General features: G+C 39.2%; 1 protein-coding gene across 1 annotated transcript in view; it reads right to left on the bottom strand.

The window, feature by feature from the left end:
- The window catches only part of RADX (RPA1 related single stranded DNA binding protein, X-linked), a 29115-nt gene extending 8434 nt beyond the window's left edge, over window positions 1–20681 (bottom strand). Inside the window, exons 1-12 of the mRNA XM_049827502.1 lie at window positions 19905–20681; window positions 18934–19076; window positions 16330–16522; window positions 12969–13077; window positions 12724–12815; window positions 12507–12629; window positions 11278–11385; window positions 9467–9634; window positions 8731–8891; window positions 8036–8247; window positions 6804–6872; window positions 1426–1505 (exon numbers count right to left, since the gene is read on the bottom strand). Coding sequence (XP_049683459.1) covers window positions 1426–1505; window positions 6804–6872; window positions 8036–8247; window positions 8731–8891; window positions 9467–9634; window positions 11278–11385; window positions 12507–12629; window positions 12724–12815; window positions 12969–13077; window positions 16330–16522; window positions 18934–19076; window positions 19905–20520 — 2074 coding nt within the window. The 5' untranslated portion in view covers window positions 20521–20681. The remainder of the gene's footprint in view (window positions 1–1425; window positions 1506–6803; window positions 6873–8035; window positions 8248–8730; window positions 8892–9466; window positions 9635–11277; window positions 11386–12506; window positions 12630–12723; window positions 12816–12968; window positions 13078–16329; window positions 16523–18933; window positions 19077–19904) is intronic.
- Window positions 20682–22266: the final 1585 nt, after the last annotated feature.

Here is a 22266-nt window from a genome sequence, read left to right as displayed (position 1 = left end):
TTAGTACAGTTAAAAAACGAAGCATGTATTTCACTCTACATCTTCACATCCTTTTTTTTTCTTTTGAAAACCAACCTTTTAAACCATCTCATTGAAACTGCTTACATGCATTCTTTTTATGAGATCTACACAATATCCCAACAATTCTCGAGAGAGTAACAGCATAGCACAATGAACACTACAGCTACCAGAAATTCCTGTAAAAATAATTTCAGGCAAGAACACTCAATCTGATTTCTCATTTTTAAAAGCAACAAGAAATATCACCAAAGACTAACAACCAATAAAGTAATTAATTAGCAAACTTGCTTAGGGATATGTTTTCTTACTTTCAAAGAACAGATCTCTACGTAGTACCCAAGGCTGCTCTTTCTCTGAAATAAAATTTCACTTCAAAGTTACCTGTACAAATTTTTCTCCAATTTGAAAGTTGGAGAAATTTCAGTCTCTTAATATATTAAACATTTGGGAAAATTCACTGTAAATTCTATTGCTTTAAAGCAGCAAAATGGAGTAGATCATCATCAATAGGCTAAAAAGTACAACCTATCGCAGTCATAACTAAACTAAGATGAACTGCTGCCTTGCAAAAATAGAAGGATGGACAACATTATACATAATATAGCTATACATAGAAGTAAATTGGCAGATGTTAATGTTGGGACAGATGCTAGTAGTAGACAAACTTTTAGATAAAATTACATGACTCAGGTTCAGTCAGCTTTGAAAAGAGAAAAACATGTCAAAATATTTGCATGAAATAAAAAACCAGACCAATCTGCACATAATGACAAGTGACAAATTAGACTTCTTTCTCCAACCAAAACCAGGTATCAAGAAACTAACTGCATGGAACACGAGTTTATTTTTCAATTGCAGAGGAAGAAAGATAAACTTAATATTATTAACTTAGAAAAATCCCTAAACCAAACATCATTCTTATTACTGGCTTATATGTTTCATCCATTTCCTCCCCACATCTTGTATTTGTCTTTTTAATTAGGTACTTACATAGCTTTGGGGCTACCTTCCCAGAGAGGGCCAATTTTATCACATGCAAATCACTATAGCAAGAAAACTGCCAACAGAAAATGTGGGGTCTTACGCTACTAAGTGCTTCTGAGGTACAGAACTAACTTAAAACTTGTATAAAGCAACACTGAGAATTTATTCCCCATACTGGGAAACAGCCCAACACCATCCTTCCAGCCATCCTTTAGAACACATCAGGGACATGACTGAGCAGAATGACATTAACAATACGTTGCTACAGTGGCTCTCTAGAGGTTGATGCAGCCAGATGTACAGAAGAGCTGTCTTGACAAACAAGGGTTATAAGGATACCTTTGTTGCCTGTTTTGGACCTCAAGAGTAGAAGTAGGCTTAAACCTTCTAAGGTTAATGTAACAACTATTTGCAACATACCTGAGCAGCACTGTAAACCATCTGATACAGCCTGTTCATTTTTATCTTGCACAGAATCTTCATGTTGAAATTCATCCAAGCTATAAAAAGAAAGTTATAGTATATATGTATATTTAAAACCTATTTAACCTCAAGCACTATGCAGCAAAAGTTCAAACTTTGACAGATTTCTAGTGATAAATGACACAAGCTCGAATGAGTGAGCACTAGTAGTTGCGCTACCTCATATCACGAGACTTGTAATATAGCAGCTTGACATAACGAGACCTACTACACTCAGTAAATCAGTTTTGAAGAGCGTAGGACAAGAACTGCTGTATTTCTTTGGTTTATGAAGTTAAGTATTTTGCACTCAAAAAAACCCCAGTGTTTGTTGCCCTCTACTGGGAACCTACTGGAAACAGTGTGACACTAAAAGCTGAACATCACGGACAGCCAACAGGTTTATGACTTGATTCTAAAAAGTGCTCGCACAGCATGCTGCTGCACTTTCATATCAGCACCCTTCAGCAGTCAAAACCAAAGCATGAACAGAGCCACATCATCACTCTGGGATCCAAAATGATAGACAAATTCCAAATAATATATTTTCCTTTGGACATACTACCCTGTTGTAAGAATCAGTTCAATCAAGCAAACTAGATTTTTGTTATACTTTCATTTTTAACCATGAAATTTTAAATTAACAGTAAGCAACTCTTCTCTAACATTCTCTAATGAATGACCTAGGATATCATGCAGGAGAAAAATGTAACAGCCTGCAGCCACAACATGGTAAAATAAGCTCTTAGGCCCGTTTATTCCTTTCTTCTTTGCTCCATTCGTCTTACTATAAACTCACCGTGATGTCTGAATAAACTTAGGAAAAATACTACCTTGATTATCTTGCATCACAAACAACTGAGATGTAGGCAAGACTTTGTTAAGGTACCATTAAAATTCCAGACTACCAAAGTTGTTACTAATAAAAGTACTGTAACTGCGAATATACAGGGACAATATACAGACAGTGAAAAAGGAATCAAAGCCGAACATGCTGTTTAGTGGGGCATTCTGTATGTCAGTCATAAGGATTTACATTTTTTTTCCCCATTTTTTCCCATTTCATACTAGGATATATCCTGAAAATTTCATGTCAACGTTTCATAACATGGAAAATGTCTAAAATCTAGTGAAAAGATAAAAGGAAATACATTGTGGTTTTTTAGTATGAAAGTACATTTTATGAAATGTACTATCATCATGGTATGAGCCAAGTACTGCAGGGACCTTGTGATCTCCAACTCTAGGCACAAAAGAATCCTCGCTTAAGCAGCACAAACCATACAACTGAGGTTTCAGCCACCTAATTTTGTAAACAAAATAAGCTGCCACATAGAGAACTTTAAAACAGCGTGACCCTACCTGCTTCCCACCACCCACCCTAGCTTCTGAGCAGAGTTGTGTTGAAAATGTTGGTAAATGAAAATTTGTGTTTCTATGTAACTTTGTAGTACAAAGTATTTCTCAAATTTTGAGGTCCAGGGCAACCTCAGAAAGATACATACAAGATGTCAGACCTAAGTTTTTGCAGTGGTATTTTTATGTTTTCAGATGAAAGGTATTAGGAAAGTTTGCCTCTCTGTAAAATGGTAATTCGTTAATGACATTGTGCTTCTTATGGTATTATTTCTAGATAAAAGAACATTTCCATGAAAATAGTATCTTATGAAGAATTAATTCCTTTTACAAAAACCATCATGGAAAGTAACTACTGTGTATGCATAACAATAAATTAAACATTTATATACCAGCTATATTAATACATTTTCAAGCCAATAGAAGACATTTTCAAAAGTATTAACAAAAGTAGTCTAACTGAAAATTAATGCCCACAAAACTAATTCTCACTTCTGAGACTCAGACTTCTCAACAAGAGACATGAAAATCTAGCAAAATGTTAGGACAGGCTTGCTCAGAAATCAACATGTCAAGTTAGATACATGCCAACTTCCCTCTTCATTAAAGCAGAAGATTAAAACAACCATACTGCTGACAAGTTGCTATTATGGAAGTGGTTTCTTTTTCCTTTAAAACTGAGGTGAATAGGCTCTGATTTAGAGCTAGTAGAGCCTCTAAAAAATATGAAAATAACTTGCCACAATTTTCCCCCACTTCTTTCACAGATCTGTAGCTGGGATGATTTCTCCCACCTGCCCGACATGTTATTCCTACCGGACTGCTTTGTGCTGGATGTGCGTACAGTGTAACTTGAGCTAAGTTCATAAGGGAAACCTACTTGCCTATACACAGTTTATACGCTGCTTTGCCAGCCAGTATGTCTGCAAGCCACCTGATATAACCCAAACCCTTCCATTTACTGCAATATGCTGTGGCTGTTGTACACCTAAACACCCACGTTCCTATTTTGCCCGTGCCAGTTTTATGAGAACTTGTGCCATGCCAAATTTGCTATTCCCAGCCTGCATTCTGCAGCCTCCCTCTTTTCACAGATGCCCACTCGCAAAAAAGCCTTTTGTTCAGTATTTCCAGAAGCACTGGTATTCATCTTTTCAGTCATTTTACTTTAAAGTACCGTCAACGAAAATAACATTAATCAAAATAGATGGCAGATGAATACTTTTAGAAAATACTGGGAAAATAAGCATGTCTTGTGCTTCATACCTATTTCCTAAGCACTGGGACTAAATGTGATAAATAAAATTGAGAAAGAAAATAGTTACATCTTGTAGCTATGCCCAAATGATGCAAGGAATGAAAGTGCCTCAAAACAACACACTCCCTCCCCCCGCCCTCACTGATATAACTGGTAAAAGCCTTATTTTATAGACTGGTTTGAAATCAACTTAACTCAACTGTCATGACAGCATTATGGTATACGCATCTACCATGCAAGTAACAAAGAAACCAAACAGCCTTCTACAATAATTTTACAAGTCTACACAAATTGATTGTTGATATTTACCAATTTCTCCCTGAAAAAATCTGATTTATGTGAAAAAGGGGTCTGAAGGAAACATCAAATTCTCAAATTCTAGGAAACTTTCAGTCATGGAAATCTCAAGCTGAATTTCCCCATATGATAGAATCCTCATCCCTTCGCTCTCATCAGAAGAGAGAGAAAAAGGAGAAAAGGGTCTAAGTTACATAAACATTTAGAAGTGAAACTCCAAGGATAGAAGCAAGTTACTTTTAAGCAGTGTAGAATGTGAGCATGTGGTGCACCAGCAGCTCCATGGTAACTGCAATGCTAAACTTACAAAGATTAAAATGCTAAGAAAACTACTGTGGGTTTTTCTTCAATTCCACATATAAACAAGCCTTTCTGAAATTCCTGATCTTTCCCCATTCATAATAAACTATCAGTTAAACTACTTTGGGGTATATTAAATGCTTAAAAGTACATTTATGTTGAATGTCTCTACTAGCAAGGATATAAATATCAACAATAATACTAAATTAACCAGCTTCCTCTTACCTTGTTTTTTCTGAAACAATCGATAAATAAGTTACCTCAGAAATGTAGGAACTGAGGCTGTCAATAAAGAGCCTTAAAATAAGCTTTTACTGTTTAAAAACAAAAAACTTAAAAAATGCAACCACATGCTGAAAAACTGCACAAAATACTTGACACGAAACAATCTAAGCTAGAATACGTACTTCAAAACATATTGCTACTGTTATTTCATCAATGTATTAAAATATTTCAGTGAGAGCTGACATTCTGCTACTTCTAAGCAACAGAACAGAAACCAACGCAATTTTAAGGAATGTCAGGCTAACTTTCTATTTTTCTTTTGCAGTTTGGAGAATTCAGCACAACTTCATAGTTAATCACAGAAATACACAAGTTACCTTTTAATTATATAGAGTGAAACAGCTTTCCATAATCCAACACAGACTTTCTCCTCCTTTAGTTGGGGTTCTAGCACTAATGGCATAGAGTGGACACACAGGTAGCGAGGAGAGTAGCAGATTGAGAAAAGCAGAGAACAAAGTAAACATGCCTTAACTTTTTGCTTCACTTTTAAGAAATGGGGAGAAAACATTCTTCCCACCCTCCACCCCCAAGAAAAAATGGAACATTTCTCAGCAAGCAGAAGAAAACAGGATTCCTCACATTCCAAAAAACCTCCTGGTTCTCCTATGGATTTGTGCCACAAGACCATGCAAACTCCTGCACTGCCTGCAGAGATGTGACCTTAAAGGCAGGTGTCACACATTTAATGAACAGGCTGTAGAGCCAGGCAACCATTTCCCCTAGAAAATGCAGTATCTGCCAAGAGGACCAGAGGAAACAACAGACGTGGGCTCAAAAGAGCCTTGTTTATCCCACAGAAAAAGCTTTTGCAAATTAGCTTCCAAGAAATGTTTTTCAAAAAAATAGGCATGCTTGTAGGGCAGTAATCCCGGCAGAATGGTCAACAACTTATGGTCAACTCCATCATTACTATTGTTGCTATATCACTGACACCATGATTCTTTTTTTACGGGGGGAAGGAAGAGGTGCTAAAAGTAAACTAAGGCTGCAACTGAGGGGTATATGTACTCATGACACAAGCCCAAATCACCACTGCCAAAAAAACCAAACATCCGGAGTTACTGACACCAAAGAGTTCAACTACTCAAGTTACCTGAGCTGTGTTTGGAACAAATGACAAGAATTTAAGGCCATTAAACAAAATGCAAGAAGGAAAGTAGCTTTTTATCCCAGACTAGCAAATAACAGCACTCATTCAGTTTTCTTAATAATTTCCAGTTTGTAGTTATTTCATTAGGTTCCAGACTTGTCAGGGCTCTGGATTTGAAATTCCTATCTGGATTTTTTAAAAAAATCCCTCTCTGGATCCAAAATTAGTTCAATAAAGACTGAGTGTTGGGTAGTGGAAGGAGCCAAGTGGCTTCTCTGGAACAACTATACTTACACCTCTGTAGCATCAAGGATGATGTATAGCTTAACCACTGCTAGCAAATCCATTAATGCTATTCACTCTGTTCACTCTGCTTGCTAATTAATTAAGCATCCCTCCCTCCTACCTTTGAATTTCCTACTTCAACTGTAATCTCTCTGAAACAAAGACTACATATATGACTCTGCTTACCACAATGAACCCGTTGCTATATATTCCATAAGTAGCACTAGTAGCAATATAAAAATGTTTAATACACACTCAAAATTGTTTCAGAATAAAATAATCCAATATATTTGAACTAGAATCAGTGCAGAGGAAGTGAATAGAAAATATTAAACTCTACTCTCATCTGTTCTTTCATTTAATTTCATTTCCATACAGATTCCTGACCTGTAAAAGCTTCACTTCAAATACCTTTGTTTCATCATTGCAATTATTTAACATAATTAACTTCATGTGACTTACCCACATTTTCTTCTTGCAGACCGTGTGAAATAGGGGTAAGATGATACAGGAATAACAGATGCACTTCCCCTTAAAGCAGGAAATTCACCATTATTTTACAGTATTTATTTAAATGGAAATACACAAAGCAAAGAACATGCATGTTTTTCTTTCAGGCAGAACTAACCTAAGACACTCAAATGTTGGTATTTTTCTTATGGAACAGAAATCCACTAACAAGTTTGCTGTAACACTGCCAAGACAGAACTTCTATTCACCAGGATTCTCTTAGTCTTAATTTTTTATTCAATCCTAATTATATTTCATCTTATTTTCCGTCAAAATATTCTGAATACCCACCCTCTTCCCACATTATGACTTTTGGATGGGAAAAGTTGAAAAGAAAAAATATACCCTTTACAGCATGAGAAATCCACTACAAAAAAAAAAAAAAAGATGTGACTGGCTAGATTTTTGCAACATTAAATCTGTCAATGTATACACCAGGCTTTTAATACCAAGTATGGGTACATTAGACTTCGCACAAACATTGCAACAAAGGGCAATCTTATACAAGCAGATATTTTACTCTTGAATTTAATATGGTTGTATCATATTACTTTGTTTTATTCCACTTCCTTATATTGGACTGATATCCTTTGTCTATGCCTGACTATATGCAATACAATTTCATGAAATCCCATCGCAAGCAGAACCATAGTACTACAAATTATTTCGAGCCTTCAGGTTAGCACATGACCACCATGTACCTGCCCTTCTGACAGCAAGTCACAGCTACAGGCAGTACATTCCATTGACCAGAAAGAAAAAAATGGTATCTTTGAAACTAAGGAACAGGTATACCAGATCCTGATTCTGCATCGTCAGTGAAGAAATCTTATTTCCTCACACCGCTGTGACCGTTGCTTGTTCCACAGCTATGCCACTAAACTATATATGGTTCAAGTATTAACTACTTCTATTTCAAATCTGCGAGATTAACAACAAAGTAGCATAAATATTAATCAGAAGAGAGCATTGCAAACCAGACACCTGCTTTAATAGATTCTTCTTTAGCCTGAACAGTATAATTGTCATCAACTGATGCTAGGAAAAGTACCTAACTACCTTTTAAAGATTAAACTATATATGCTTTTAAAGTTTTCTTATGTATTTTCTATGGCCTGGGCTCTGAACTAATTTCTAGAAACACTTTTTAGAAGATCCACTACATATTTATGAAGAGAGCTTACTGTTCTGCATCTGTATTTAATCTGCATGGTATCTTTCTCTTGACTGAACTCTTTTTTGGCAGTAGAGTTGGGTGTTGATGTTGTTCCCCAGGAGTGCAATGTTGCCCCAGAAAAGACTTAACTTCTTTATTTTGAAGGTTGGTGTTTTTTCCCTTGTGACCACAGTCTTCTTTGGACATAGCAGAACTTTCAAGAGACTGAGAAGTATCCTTCTGCAACAACAGTTAATTAAGAGTTTCAAAGAACGTAAAGCTATTACTTCCAACTTAAAAGCCTGCAAGCTTTAAAATAACTTTTAAAGGAATAGAACAATTTACCCTATCTTCTGAAAGTCATGTTATATCTAGCAGAAATTATCTTATAAAAATATTAATAAGATATTAATTGAGCATGTTGCAGTAGTTGCCTCTCTCACATTGTAATTTACTTTAGGGTCATCCAGTCAGTCAAACAAGTAACTTCTAAATAGTTATGTAGTTTTACGGAGGACTACCGTAACACTTTCAGAAAAGCGCTGAACCATTGCTTTTTAAAAAGTTCTAAATTATGACTTTCAAAAATTTTGCTCCCAAAATAGCAAATGAAGTTAATCAAGAGACAACGTAACTAGGCTCTGCACTCAGATGCAAAATTCTCCATTGTAATTATGATCATGGTTGCTTAAGTGCTACAGCATTAATTCTCAAACACTGTACCTGAACAAGTTCCACTCCTGAGGCTTCTTCAGCTGCACTGCTACAGCTTACGTATCTTATGGCACTAATTATTCCCTGAACAGCAATGCGCTTGTGTTCTCTGTAGTGCAAGTCTTCAATCTCTTTCCCCGTTTCACCTATGGCTTTCAAAACCGATTCAACTGTAAAAAAAGAAATTTCCATAAACAAATTTTAAAGAAATACAGCATCAAAATGTCTGAATGCAAGACTCAAAAGAAACGATAATTTGTTACTAAATATTAAATCAATTTAATAATTATATTTTTGAATAATTTTAAACCTTTTTGTTGTTCACACCACATGGAAAAAAATGTAACCCATAAACCTTTTTAGCTCACAAGCATCTTTTAGGATGCATTATCAGATATCACAATTTCTGTTTCAGGTGAAATTTCTAATTCACTGTATTCTTCAGTATAACTGTCTTTAATTCTGATTTAGCAAAACATTCAGAGTAAAACTTCTGAGGAGATCTGTAACTTATGTAAGCTGCTACAGTTCTCTTGCAGCTAATGGTGCCGTGATACTTCCTGTAAGATGAGGACTTAGCCTATGATACATTTAGTCACAAAAGGGAGTTTTTCTTAAATGACATTACAAATTTGTGTAATCACTAATAGTAACTGTGTTGTTTTTTAATTGATGATTTAAATGCTTGGAGTAAGACTGAACTGAAAAAGGCTACACATCTTAAAGTTATTCGACGGTATGATACCTTTATTGTTTTTACAATATTTCAAAAAGTTATTTGGAGGTCGTGGAAAAGGATAATAGCCGCCAATGACAGTTTTCTTCATTTGATCTGCTTCGCTTTGTGTTTTAGTCCACTGAATGAAGTTTTTCACTTTGGTATCCTTGGTGTATGGCTGGCCCTTGTGCCACCCTTTTAAAACAAAAATAATCAGGTATCAAAACCAAAGCAGGTTATTGTCACCTGTTCTCATCTTGAAACTATCCTGAACACTACGTAGAAAAAACAAATTAACTAAAACTTGACTAGAGAATACAAAAGACACCTTTCCACTAGCCAACAGTGTTTTATGAAATGAGTATCTTGAATTCCTTGACTAACGCTTGCATTTGACACTGAAAGTTAGACAAATGTTAAGCAATAGAAAGAAATAAAACAACTAGCAAAAATGCTACTAGAATATTTTCTCACAGGAGCATACAAAACAACAAAATGATCAGAAATTGTTTTATTACCAGGAAAGAGCAAACAAATCATCATCATAGGGTTCAGCAAAGGTTGTTACTGACAGGTAATTGGCAAGGTACATATTCATTGTTGGCTGGTTTAAAACCAAGATATGGACTAAATACCAGTTTTATCAAACAAATTGTAATCTGACCAGGTCTACGTCTAACCTGTGACCTGAAACAGACCTTACCCAATGGTTTGCAATTTCCAGCTGTAGTTCTCATTTAGGACCCAAACAGACATAAAGTGAACTAAAGCTTAAGTATTCAATAAGAAAATTAAGCACAAAATATACTGGAGGAAAGCAAAGGAAAAAAAAACCCCAACCTCTCAAACCCTTCATTTAGGAATAAATTAAATCATTAGAACATTAACAAAAAGACTAGCTTGCTTTGCTAGTCCAATTAAGCACAAAACACCCTACCCAGCTTGTCAGGAAAGATCATGTGTCTAGAACCAACTATGTTCAGGTACTTTTTGGGAACATATTTTTCTCTATTCCTACTTGTCAGCAGAAAGATTCAGACTGGGTGACTGATATGTTAGTAACACTTAAGAAATAAGCTGGATAAACAAACAAAGGAAAGATACACCTATTGAATCTTATACTCCCTTGCAATTGGGCCAGTACATCTGCAACACTGCTATAATCTGCCTCCTGATTCAAGAGCAAATATACTACAAACAGCTATGCCTGGTCCTGCCTGTGACATGCTGACTGGTGGCATCTAGCATACAGTATCACAGGACCATAAAGAGTATTGTAACTGCAGATGGGAGTATTCAAACAAGACTATCTAGAAGGAATGCTCCTTCAGTGCAGCTCAGCATCACATCCCTTCCCAGACCATGTGGTCTGTGTAAGGCCTGGTACATTGGGAAAACTGAAACATAGCTCTCCAAATATTTGGTGAAAAAGATTACCTAAGATAAATTTAGGACAACTATACCTTTTTTTTTTTTTTTTTTTTTTTTGTAACAAGGAAATCTGTAAGCCAGAAAAGCTTCAAGTGATTTTTTAATGTTTTTAAAGAAGTGGCAATCTACATTGCTACACTATCAAAGGATTAAAACAGTCTGAAAGAATTAGTAAACATATGACTTCACCTAATAATGCTTAGGTACTTTTCATAAGAAACACCCATTAATGCCTCACAAGAATGCAATTGGCCTTTTTCTTTTTCAGTGGTATTTCATTATTAACTCAAAATTATTTCTGACAGGGAAACTAATATTATGCACTGATTATTTTGTTGTAAAACAAAAATACCCTTTCCAAAGAAATAAGATGAGAACTACATAAAACTAAAACTAGTTTAAGTTACCTGTAATGAATATTTGACTTTCATTTGAAGTCGTAAGGTAAATTGTGCTGGAAGGATTCTCAGTGAGGTCCCGTACCACTCTCATCTGTGTACACACCAAATATGTCACTGGAGAAAAAAAAACCTTCAGTTTTTTTCCTGGTATTTCACTGATTTTAGAATGTCAAGACTGACACACACTGGATTAATTTTCTTAAGTGCTCTAAACAAGACATTTTAGTTCTTGACCCTACAAATGCTTCAGCATGTATTGAGACTCTGTTATAAATTACAACATGGAGATGCAATTAAATTTTCAATTTAATAACTGTGCAAGGAAATTTCAGCATACATATTAGGACTAAAACATGAGATACTTCATCAGGTAAGATATCAATGAAACAAATAGTAAACATGTGGATATTAGATGGCTGTGCTTTTTAAGGATAAAAAGCATAAAATGGAAAGCACAAGAAATCATGATATGCCACTGCAAAACTTCTAAATGAGTACAAACTCACTCTTTTGTTAATATCTCAGATAAACACTGAATGTCATTCTTTGCCATTTCCCCAAAACTCTCAAGATCAATGCAGCCATAATCTTAACAGGGTTGTGCAGCTGGTCCCACATCATATGATGTAAAAAATGCACATGACACCAGCCAGAGTTAATGGAAGGGTGAGTGCTTGGAGGAGAAGAGAAAGAAGGCAAGAAGAAATATTTAAAGCTCTTTTAAAAACCTTAATTAAGGATTCTGCAGTTTCAGATTTATCATTCTTAGCTCACATGCAATAACTAACACAGCTTTTCTGTTTTCACCTCTCCCTTCCTCCAATTCTCTTTAAATTATTCCTGTCTATAAAAAAAATAATACTTATTTACAGGACAAAAGGAGTAATACATTTGACCAGCTGCCTTCTCTATTTGCCTCTGATGCAAGACATGTTGCCTCAGGTGCTTCGCTTAAGTTTCTGTTTGAAAATAATGAGATCAGATGAGCCCCAGGCCCAGCTGTCCATCTGTTTTGTTTAGACTAACTGGCAGATGGCACTATAAGGGTTTCAAATACTTACAACTATTTTTTTTTTATTTTTAAATTTTAATTTCTGATCAGCTGTTTTCTGTCTGAGAAGATAAACTATGGCAATATTTTATTCTGTGGCAATTATACTCAGAATTTGAAATTAGCAACCAACTAGAAGAACACTGTAAGTCATTCTTAATAAGTATTATAGAGAGATTAATACTTGGGTGAATATGCTCAAACACATCTGGCTGAGAAGTTGCAAATAATTCCAGTATGAATGGTTGGTCTGAGGTCCCATCAATGGCATGTGCCCAACGATAGAGCCAGAAATCTTCACCATGTTCTATATAAACAAATATTAAGAAAAATGTATAAGCATTTATTCAGAAAGTTAAAAATAGTTTGATAAATTCTGAAAGTCATATTTATAGAAAAACCTCTCTTTCTTGCTCGTTCAGCCCTTCCTACAAATGTCACAAGACCAATAACATCACAGGAATGATTGTTTGGTAAGTCATCGAGTTCTGACCTAAAACCAAAACAAAGCAAAAACATAAGTATTGGTTAATAACAAGACATAAAGCTTTCTCAGAAACGTTTCAAAAAACATTTCCAATTAACGTTCAGTGTAATGTAGTGAAATTTAAGTTCCAGCTTGACAACCAACAAAATTCTGTTTTACCTTGTGATAAACCGATATTTAACTTCAGGTAAGCCCCACTCTGGCTTAACCATTTCTTCTGGAATAATACTTATTTTAGTAGGAGGATCTCGAACATTAAGGCTGATTTCTGACAAAGAAAAAAAAATCAGTAACATTTAAGGCATGAATACAAATTTAAAAAAACCCAAACTTAAAAAAAACCACAAAAAAACCCCAGCATAAAGTTTCTTAAATGAAATAGTCCAACTTTGTCTCATTGCTTGTGAAATTATTAATCAATTCCTCTGACTTTACGTTTTCATCAAAATAAAGTAAGGAATTCAGGCAGAGCATTCAACAATGCAATTTTATAATCTGAGAAATGTTAAGCTTTCCAATTCCCTACATGAGCCAATTAATCCAATCCAGCCAGATATTTTAAAAACCAGCAACAGCAACTAATACTACAATATTGGTTAGATACAAAGTACTTTTTATGCTAGCTTCATTCTCAAATGTCACTAAGATCTAAAATTGACTTGCAGACAATGAAATAAAACAGAAGACAGAACTAGCAGATGAGAACTTCCACATCTGATACCAGTTCAGGACGTTATTAATATGATAGAAATACACCATGGCCATGGAGGAAAACAAAAGGTCTTCTCATGTCTATTCTATAGCACCTGAAAAATCTAATTTATTGAGCAGACTGTTTAGATGCTGAGTAACAAAAATGGTGGAGCACTGGGGGAAGCAAGGGGTTCTGCAACCAGATACAAAATATAGGAGGAATGGCTTCAGCATCTAGAATACACAAGGTGGTACTCTATTGTGTCTCTCATAACAAGACAAATCTTGCTGGTATGAAAAAGACAGATTCTGATGAAGTTTCTACAAGATACTTGGGCTTGGGTAAGTGATTATTCAAATAAAGCAAACAGGAAAGTAATTAAATAAGTAAAAATGATGTATATAACTGTTTACATAATTACATGTGGCCTCTCACCCTAGTGGTGCAACATTAGGAAGGTGTTATACTCGAAATTGGACGCTTTACTTAAGAATTTTCTTTTGGCTGCTGCTTTATAGAAATGTATTTGGAGGACAACTGTGGTTTTGCTTATGGTATTTTAGGACAGTATCTCAGAGAAAATTCCTGAAAACAAAACTTCCCCATGCATCAAAACTATTTATCAATTGTTTTGTCATTTTGAGATTAGATGAAAGTCTCATACTCAACTCAGGACTATACCCTGGGATGATTCAGAAGCTAAGGTCAGTCCAGGCTATTAGAAACAGCAGTTTTCATTAGTACCACATAAATTCAGCGATCTGTGAAATGCACGCATTGCCTAGCAGTGGAATTCAAGGCGTTGGTACTAACTATTTAAGCTCCAAAGGTTTTAGGTCCTGAAACAGCACCTCTCAGCATGTCATACAATGCTGCAACTGCTAACAGAAGCAAGCAACGCAGAACTCGTTTCTCAGGAATCTAGGAATATCCCAGAAGCATATTGTCCTGCAAGAACTCTTAATCTGGAAAGCCCTTTCCCTGGTGACCTTGTTAACCCTCCAGATACATTTTACAACATTTACAGATGAACGGTTGTAAGGAAACACTGGAATGTTGGGATCTGATGGAATTACAAATTGGAAATAGATGATGAAAAAAGTAATTGTTATGTAAGCAGTTCAGTGTAATTGATTGATTTAACTAGCTAGCTGAAGAACTTTTGGAGCACTCGCTGTGCATGCTTAAAAAAACCTTGAAATGTTGCCCCATATTGGGCACACACAGAGATATTTATATTAACAGAGTAATTAGTGAGGAATTAAATTTCACTTCATCTGAACAAAAAAACCCCCCATGCACCAGGAGTTGCATAAAATCCATTCTATAACTGCTCTAGAAATTTTTCTGGATATTCTGTTCTCATTAGACTCTCTTCTTACAGGATATATGGGCATAAGATCCATCAATGCATGGTATTATGTGCTTTTTAAGTTTATATAAAGACAAAATTCTGAGCTTTGTGCTGAGAAAAGAAATAACATACTGTACATACGTTGATATGAACCAAAGATCAGTAATTTCTACAGTTTATCCGTGGTCTGAAAATACATCATGGCATTTAACTATAGACTGACTTGTAATTCTTCCATTTCACACCTATTACCATCTACAGCCCATTGGCCTATTTTTCAATTTTGATCTCTTCGTTAACATTTCCACCCCAATAACGCTTGCAGAAATCACTAGTGTAGTGTGAATGAAGCCGTTAAAATGAAGCGATATTTGCCCATAGCGAAAGTCACCACAGAAGGTGTATTTTATTCTGTCCTTTTCCCACAGAAAGGTTTTGTGGCAATTGTAATTGTTTTCAGAGCTGGCTTGTAATCGTCAGCTTCCCTCACAAACTTCTATTCCTGGCTAAATATGTCTCTCTCCTGCCAACTCATCACAAACACTTCAGACATTAATATCTGGTTTTAAGGCAAAGAGAATACACTGCTTCTAGCAGTGAAAATATTATTTATTTTTGTGCACTGTAGCAACCACAATAGGAAACTGTCATCGTTAATAATATATTATTAACATCCTTCACTAACACACATATTTGCTTGTTTCAGGGAAGTTATTTGAATTTTCTGAACTTTGGCTGTCATTTTATTCTGAGTATAAAGGCACAAAAGGGGAAAGAACTCGTGTTCAGTGAAGTAGGAGAGAAAAAAAACACGTTGACCAAATCCAGTTTGAAAAGGCTATTATTGTTATATTGCAGCACTTGTATTTCTGTAGCGTAGCTCCTTTGAATATCTGTCACACTAAACAACTGCAAGTAAGAAAATACTTTCCTATAGCCAAGGAATATTCTTCATCTGTGCACTCCCATGGTGCTGCTGTTTCAGCACAGCCAGCAGTCATCAATGTAACTTTTTATTCAGTGGACCTTTGCAGATACTCTGGGCCTTGACCACATGCACTAAAATCTAAAGTCAGATCAGGTAACAATGTACTTCAGTGACCTGGAAGAAGGTGTGAGCAGTGCACAAATGATATCTGTATTATTAAACAGGAAGTAGAATCAGATTAAAATACAGTGCCAGAAGTCTGTCTTTATGACCCAAATACTTGAAAACAGGATTAGATTTTTGTTTATTTATCTTTTAAATAAAGGTTTTAACTAATTGTGGCAAACTTTGTAGACATGATCCAAATATAAACAGGAAACAATAAGAACTTGGATGCTAAGACACCTTTCAGAGTTAATATTTAAGGATATATACCCTATTAATTAGTCTCAGCAATGGTTCACCTTCTATTTTATTTCTATGAAGAGCTACCTTTTTACAGCTGTATTTCATTGAATCAAAACAGGTTTCTGCAATACTTAACCAATTGTAGCAAATCTCTTCATCTGTGAATCCCCTGGGGTTGGCAGTGTTTTAAATGGGTAACTGGTTTTGATAGCATACTGTTCAAGGAGCAGTACCGTGCCAACCTTCACACTGTTATACCATTCAGGACATAATGAATTCCACAAAACCATGGACATCATGCCTGAACCATCAGCAACTTCAAAGTAAGCCTAAAGAAAGAGACAAAATACATTAATCTTTTATTTTATCATCATCTAGTATGTATTTATTTTGGATAATGCATCCGCTACTTGACTCATGAACAATTTCTCTGATGATTACAAACAGATACAGAGGATGTTCCAAAACTTGTATTGAATACTATCATTGAAGATATCCCTGATTTCCACAAAAGAATTCTTCCACAACTACCCCAGCCCAAACTCTTATTTTTCCAGTGCTCAGTAATGGTAGGTGACACCAGTTCCACTCTATGGTTTTTGGAGGAGGTTGAGGAAATACCATGCACAAGAAACAATACTGAAAAGATTCTTCTTTATCAGAGAATGCTGTATTTAGAATAACATTTCAAAATATCCATGAAGAAAAAACATATTTTGGAAGTTGAGAAGTTACAGGACCATTTGCTAAAAATCCTTGATCAAAAGATGATACAAGTCTAATTTTTAGGCAAAAAAAAAAAAAAATATGGAGAAATCTGTCTGCATTGCAAACCACTATCTTTTCATCGAAGTTTTTCTGATGACAAAGATTTCTACCAGATTTTTTTTTTTTAAACTGGGCAAACATTGAATCCATAACTAATCACATCACTGAGCAGTAAAAAAGATTTTTAAACGCTCTTATAATAGACTTAAAAGGTAGCAATCCACTGCAAAAAAATCTCAGCTCTATCAAAATGCTTCATTTTAACCATTCATCTGTCAGCCTCAAACATCATCTGCTTTTGTTCATACTACCATTCACTCTCTTTAATATATCACCATTCTTGAACATATCTAACACCTTATGTGTTTTTGCCCCCTTGCTGCTTCTAAAATCCTCTTTTCCTTATTCCAAGTTCAATACAGATATTATACAAATCAACAGTTGTTAGTTCATTCTAATACTCCTAATCAGCATGAACTGTGCATCCTTGAAAGTAAACCATTACATCATAGAATCTTTTGTTATCCCATTGATTTTTATCTAATAACAATAATTCAACATACAACACTATCTAAAGAAGGAATGCATACAGCAAAAAGCATGTAAAATCTGTCTCCTAACTTCTTGAGCTAAATCAGTTATGGGTATTGTTTCTACACCTAATGCCAGGAAATGTGACCGAGGAGTTGCCATGAAAGTTAGGAGTATCGTCTAGATTGTCTGCTGAGAAGCAGCTCCAATACAAAGACCCAGATTTATCTTCATGTGCAAAGGGAACGGCAACTTGGAATAAGAGACCACCACAGCCTTTCATTAAGACGCTTCATACCTCTCTCTCCCCCCATGGAAGAATTCATATGAGTTATTGGAGCTCTTTATAAAGTGTTTCTCTCCTGTATGGGGTCTGGCTGGGATGGAGTTTATTTTCTTTGTACCAGCCTGCATGGTGCCGTGGTTTAGATCTGTGACTAAAATAGCATTGATAACATGCCAATGTTTAGCTGTTGCTGAATAGTGCTTGCATGGTATCAAGGTCTTTCTCTGTTTCTCACTCTGCCACCCCAGTGAGTAAGCTAGGGATGGGCAAGAGGCTGGGAGGGGATGCAGCGGAGATAGCTGACCTGAATTGACCTAGGGGATATTCCATGGCATGTAACATCATGCTCAGATATAAAATGGGCTCCTAGTCTTCCCAAAGTAACCATTGTTCAGAGACTGTCTGGGCATTGGTCTGCTGGTGAGAGGTGGTGAGTAATTGCCTTTGCATCACTTGTTTGCCTTCCGCCCCCCAACCCCCCTGCCTGGCCCCGCCCTTTCCTTTTGCCCTTCACCATATTAAACTGTCTTTATCTCAACCCATGGGTTTTTCCTCGCTTTTGCTTTTCCAATTCTCTCCCCCGTTCCCCTGGAAGGGGCAGGGGAGAGCAAACAACCAGCTGATGAGTGCTTAGTTGCTGGCTGGGACCAACCCACCACACTTCCTGTCTCCATTTCCAAGACGCTCTGCACAAAAACATCACGAATAAAACATATTAGGAAAATCATTAAGAATTTACAGTAAAACAATCTATCTGGAAGTCACCAGGTGAGAGAATTAGGGGATACAAATTGTTAGAACTTATTTGCCTTTTTTTTTTTTTTTTGGACAAGACAGACTAACTCCAACTTCCAAAGGATAGAGAACAGAAACATTTAGGCTGTTAAACTACTAAAAAACTGCAATTTTTTTTCTTCATGAAAAGCTCAACTGAACTATAGTAACGGAAACACATCCACCAAAGTTTGTACATATGATCACTAAATTCACCATTTTCTACTCTAAAGGGCTCATCATTTTTGTAAAGGTGGCATTTTTAATATAAAGTAGCTGCAACATCAATCTTAACTTTACGTGCTTACATGGGAATAATGATTTCCAATTATCCTACCGCTATTTGTTCAAGTGTTAACCTATGTATTTATCCCTCTTTACCTGATAAGGCATATCCAGTTTTTTCTCTGGTTTCCCGTAGTACCTTAGTCTAGATTTGTGCAGGACTCTCACAAGAAGCGGATGGAAGTGAACTCTGCTTCTCCACATCATTTCCAACTGACCAAGAGAAGTCAGCTTAGAGACTTAGGTTAAAGGAAAAAAAAAGAAAAAAAAGATGAAAAAAGAGCGTTCACGATCGAACATTTAAGTTTGCGGGAATAAAATGCACAGACCAGCACCGTCGTATGTATCTCCTTAACGTTTCTAACATCTAAAAAGGCTCATTTGCTGATAACTACTCACCGTGAAGCCCTGTTCTGAGCTATCTGCGCACAGCATAGTTTTGGTTTCTCTTTTTTTTTTTTTAATTGAAAGGGACAGCGATGACGCATTTAAAATGACACAGAAGTGTTATCAGAGGAGCAGAAGAGCTACTACGAAAGACATAAGCGTCAGCCTGCAAGGGCATCACGCTTGTGCAGGAGTCCCGCTTCCACCTTCTTCCCGCTCAGGCTTCGCGGACTGGCCTGACTAGCCGCTCGACGCTGACCGCGCTTTAGGTGGCAGCTGCTTGGCGCGAGCACCCGGTCCCACAGACTAGCCAAGAGACTGCTACCAGGGCGGATGTTTTTGGCACCTCGGAAGGCTGGGCGCAAGCACCACAGCCACCCATTTTCAGCCAGCGCTTCGTAAAGTTTAAAAGAACCTTCCCGAAGCAACACGAACGCGTCAATCGCGATACACGCGTGCCGGCGCCCAACGCGACCTCCAGAGGGTCGCTTCTGAACGGGGAGCCGTGCCCAGCCGCACAAGCGACGCCAGCCCTCGCGCCCCCTCATCTTTGCGGGCTCCATCGCCGGCTCAGGCCTCCCCAGGGCGCCCGGCTGCCTCCGGGCCGGTCCCGTCCCCCCCCCCCCCCCCCCCCCATCCCCTTCCCCTCAAGCCTCCTCCTCCCCCTCCTCTCCGCTTACCGTCGACGTCCACCGGCGCCTGGGGCTTGTCCGCCACCCACATGTCTCCGTAGGGATCCTCGTTGTTCCACAGCGGCAGGTAGTGCTTCTTCTCCCCGCGGAGGGGCGGCGGGCGGTGGCGGGGAGGGGAGACGGGGGGCCCGGGTCCCCCGACCCTCTCCAGCTCCTCCAGGCAGAGGAACCCGTAGTTGAGGCGTTTCTCGTCGTACAGGTAGGAGCAGCGGGTGAGGCGCAGGCGCGCGCCGGGGCGCAGGTGCGCGCGCTGCACCAGGCCGTTGAGGCGCGGCGCCAGGTAGCACCGCTCCTGGCACGCGCCGTCCGCCAGGGTCACGTCGTACCAGTACTGAGGGGCGGGGGGCGGCGGCGGCGGCGGCGGCGGCGACGACGACGACGACTCGGCCAGGTAGCGCTCCACCGCCACCACCGTGACGGGGGGCGGCTCCGAGGGGGCCACGCTCAGCTGGGAGGAGCCCCGCACTTCCTCAAAGACCCTCTGGAGCCAGGAGGCCTCGCCGCTCGTCGTCGTCGTCGTCGTCGTTGTCGCCGCCGCCGCCGCCCCCTGCCTCTCCTCAGCGGGGCGGGGGCTACCGCCGCGTTCCGGGGTAGGGTCCTGCATGACAGCTTTCCTCACGGCCCCTCCCCCGCGCCCCGCCGCGCCGCCGAGGGTGAAAGCCGGGACCCGGGCCGCTGCTTGGGGAGGGGGAGGGCGGCGGGGGAGACGGCGGCCTCGGCTCTCCCGCTGTCACGGCCTGGGGCAGGGCGCCGCCATGGAGGGGGGGAGGGGGAGGGGGGGGGAGAGGCGGGGCTGGCGCGCGCGCGCCGCGTCCCGTTCCGTTCAAAGCTCCCAACGGTCGCGGAGGGGGAGAGGGAGGGGTGGAGCCGGCGGACCGTTGCGCGCGGCGGCGGTGGCGGCGCCGGGCGGGACGACAGTGACAGGAAGGCGGCGGCGGCGGCGGCAGGGAGACAAGAGAAGGAGCGGGCTCGGCTGGGGCTGGGGCGCAGAGGAGGAAGCCGAGGCCCGCGGAAGCGGTGGGAGAAGCAGCCGCGGTAATAAAAGGCCGGGTAGCGGCGGAGAGAAGGGGTTTCTGAGGGGTTGGGTGGCACCGCACCCTACCCACACACACAGACATCCTCCCCCGGTACCCCAGGGCTCGTTGCCCCGGTAGGCCGGCACTGCCCGGTCGTAAGCAAGCGGCACGGAAGGGTCCTTGGTACGTCCGCCCCGGTGCTGACCTGCTGCCCGCCCTCGTCTTCTCCCTGAGGTGCGCTGAACAGCTGCCCCCTCCCCGGGTCGCGGTCGGTAGAGCAGGGCAGGGCAGGACACGGCAGGGCAGCCGGGCCTGCCGGCCTCCTGCCTAACAAACCGCATTACTTTATTCCCTGCGTCCCGTTAGGGACTTTTTGCTGCACCTGTTCCCGATTCCGTTTTAAGTGGATGCATAAGACTCCTTGTTGCTTCTACCTCAGAATGAACGCGTGCCTCGTTGCAATGGAAGTGTCTCGTGCCAGCTCCTAAAACTGTATTTACCTTCTGTTGATCGTTGCAGTGCGCTGGTAATCATGATCATCCTGCCACTGAAGAAGCCTCCCAGGTCTTTCTCCTTTGTTGTTTCCAACAGCAATGGTTGAGTTTCCGCCTATTAGGTGAAATTCTTGCTAGTGGTCCCTAAGCGTGTGACCTTGCTTTATTACCGATTCTCATCCCACTGCTACTATCTTGATCATCCTATTCTTCTTTATGATACCATTATCATAATTATGATATTAATAAAACTTCTGGGGATTAGGAACTTTGTGCTTAATAGTTTATTAGCACTTGCTAATGTATGTATTTTTTCTATCAGAGGAAACATGAGACTATAAAGCAGTGGGACAGAGTGAGGAGAAAGGAGTAAAGATAAAGGGGCAGGAAGAGGAAGAAGAGAAGCAGTTTCCAGTAGTTGGTGTCACCAGTCCAGACGATAGCCTTTGGAAAATCACAAGACCCACAAGCCCCACAAGCGGGGCTGCAGCTTAGGCAGAGCTGCTTCATGTGCCGGGCCAGAAGCAGTTCTCTGAGCTCGCATCTTGAGTATATTGTATTCTTAGTCTACTGCTTTTGCCTTAGGGAAACTGGAAAACCTGTTGCTTGAACCATTTCAAACAGAGTGAAAAACCAGACAAGGGAGTATAAAACCCAAGCCTTTTCTGGCCTTTAGACTGCCCTAGAAATGGTATGAGTTTATGGAATTATGTAACAGTGCACTCCTTGGTGAGAAAATAAAATAAAAAAAAAATAAAAAAAATCAGTTATTCTTGATGCTTATGTTGAAGCCAAAGTATTGAGTAAAACTTCAGTGTGGTGTCTTTTTTTTTCCCCAGT

The sequence above is a fragment of the Accipiter gentilis genome, chromosome 24, assembly GCF_929443795.1.
Source record: "Accipiter gentilis chromosome 24, bAccGen1.1, whole genome shotgun sequence".
Lineage (NCBI taxonomy): Eukaryota > Metazoa > Chordata > Aves > Accipitriformes > Accipitridae > Astur > Astur gentilis.
This window is presented reverse-complemented; position numbering and strand designations above follow the sequence as displayed.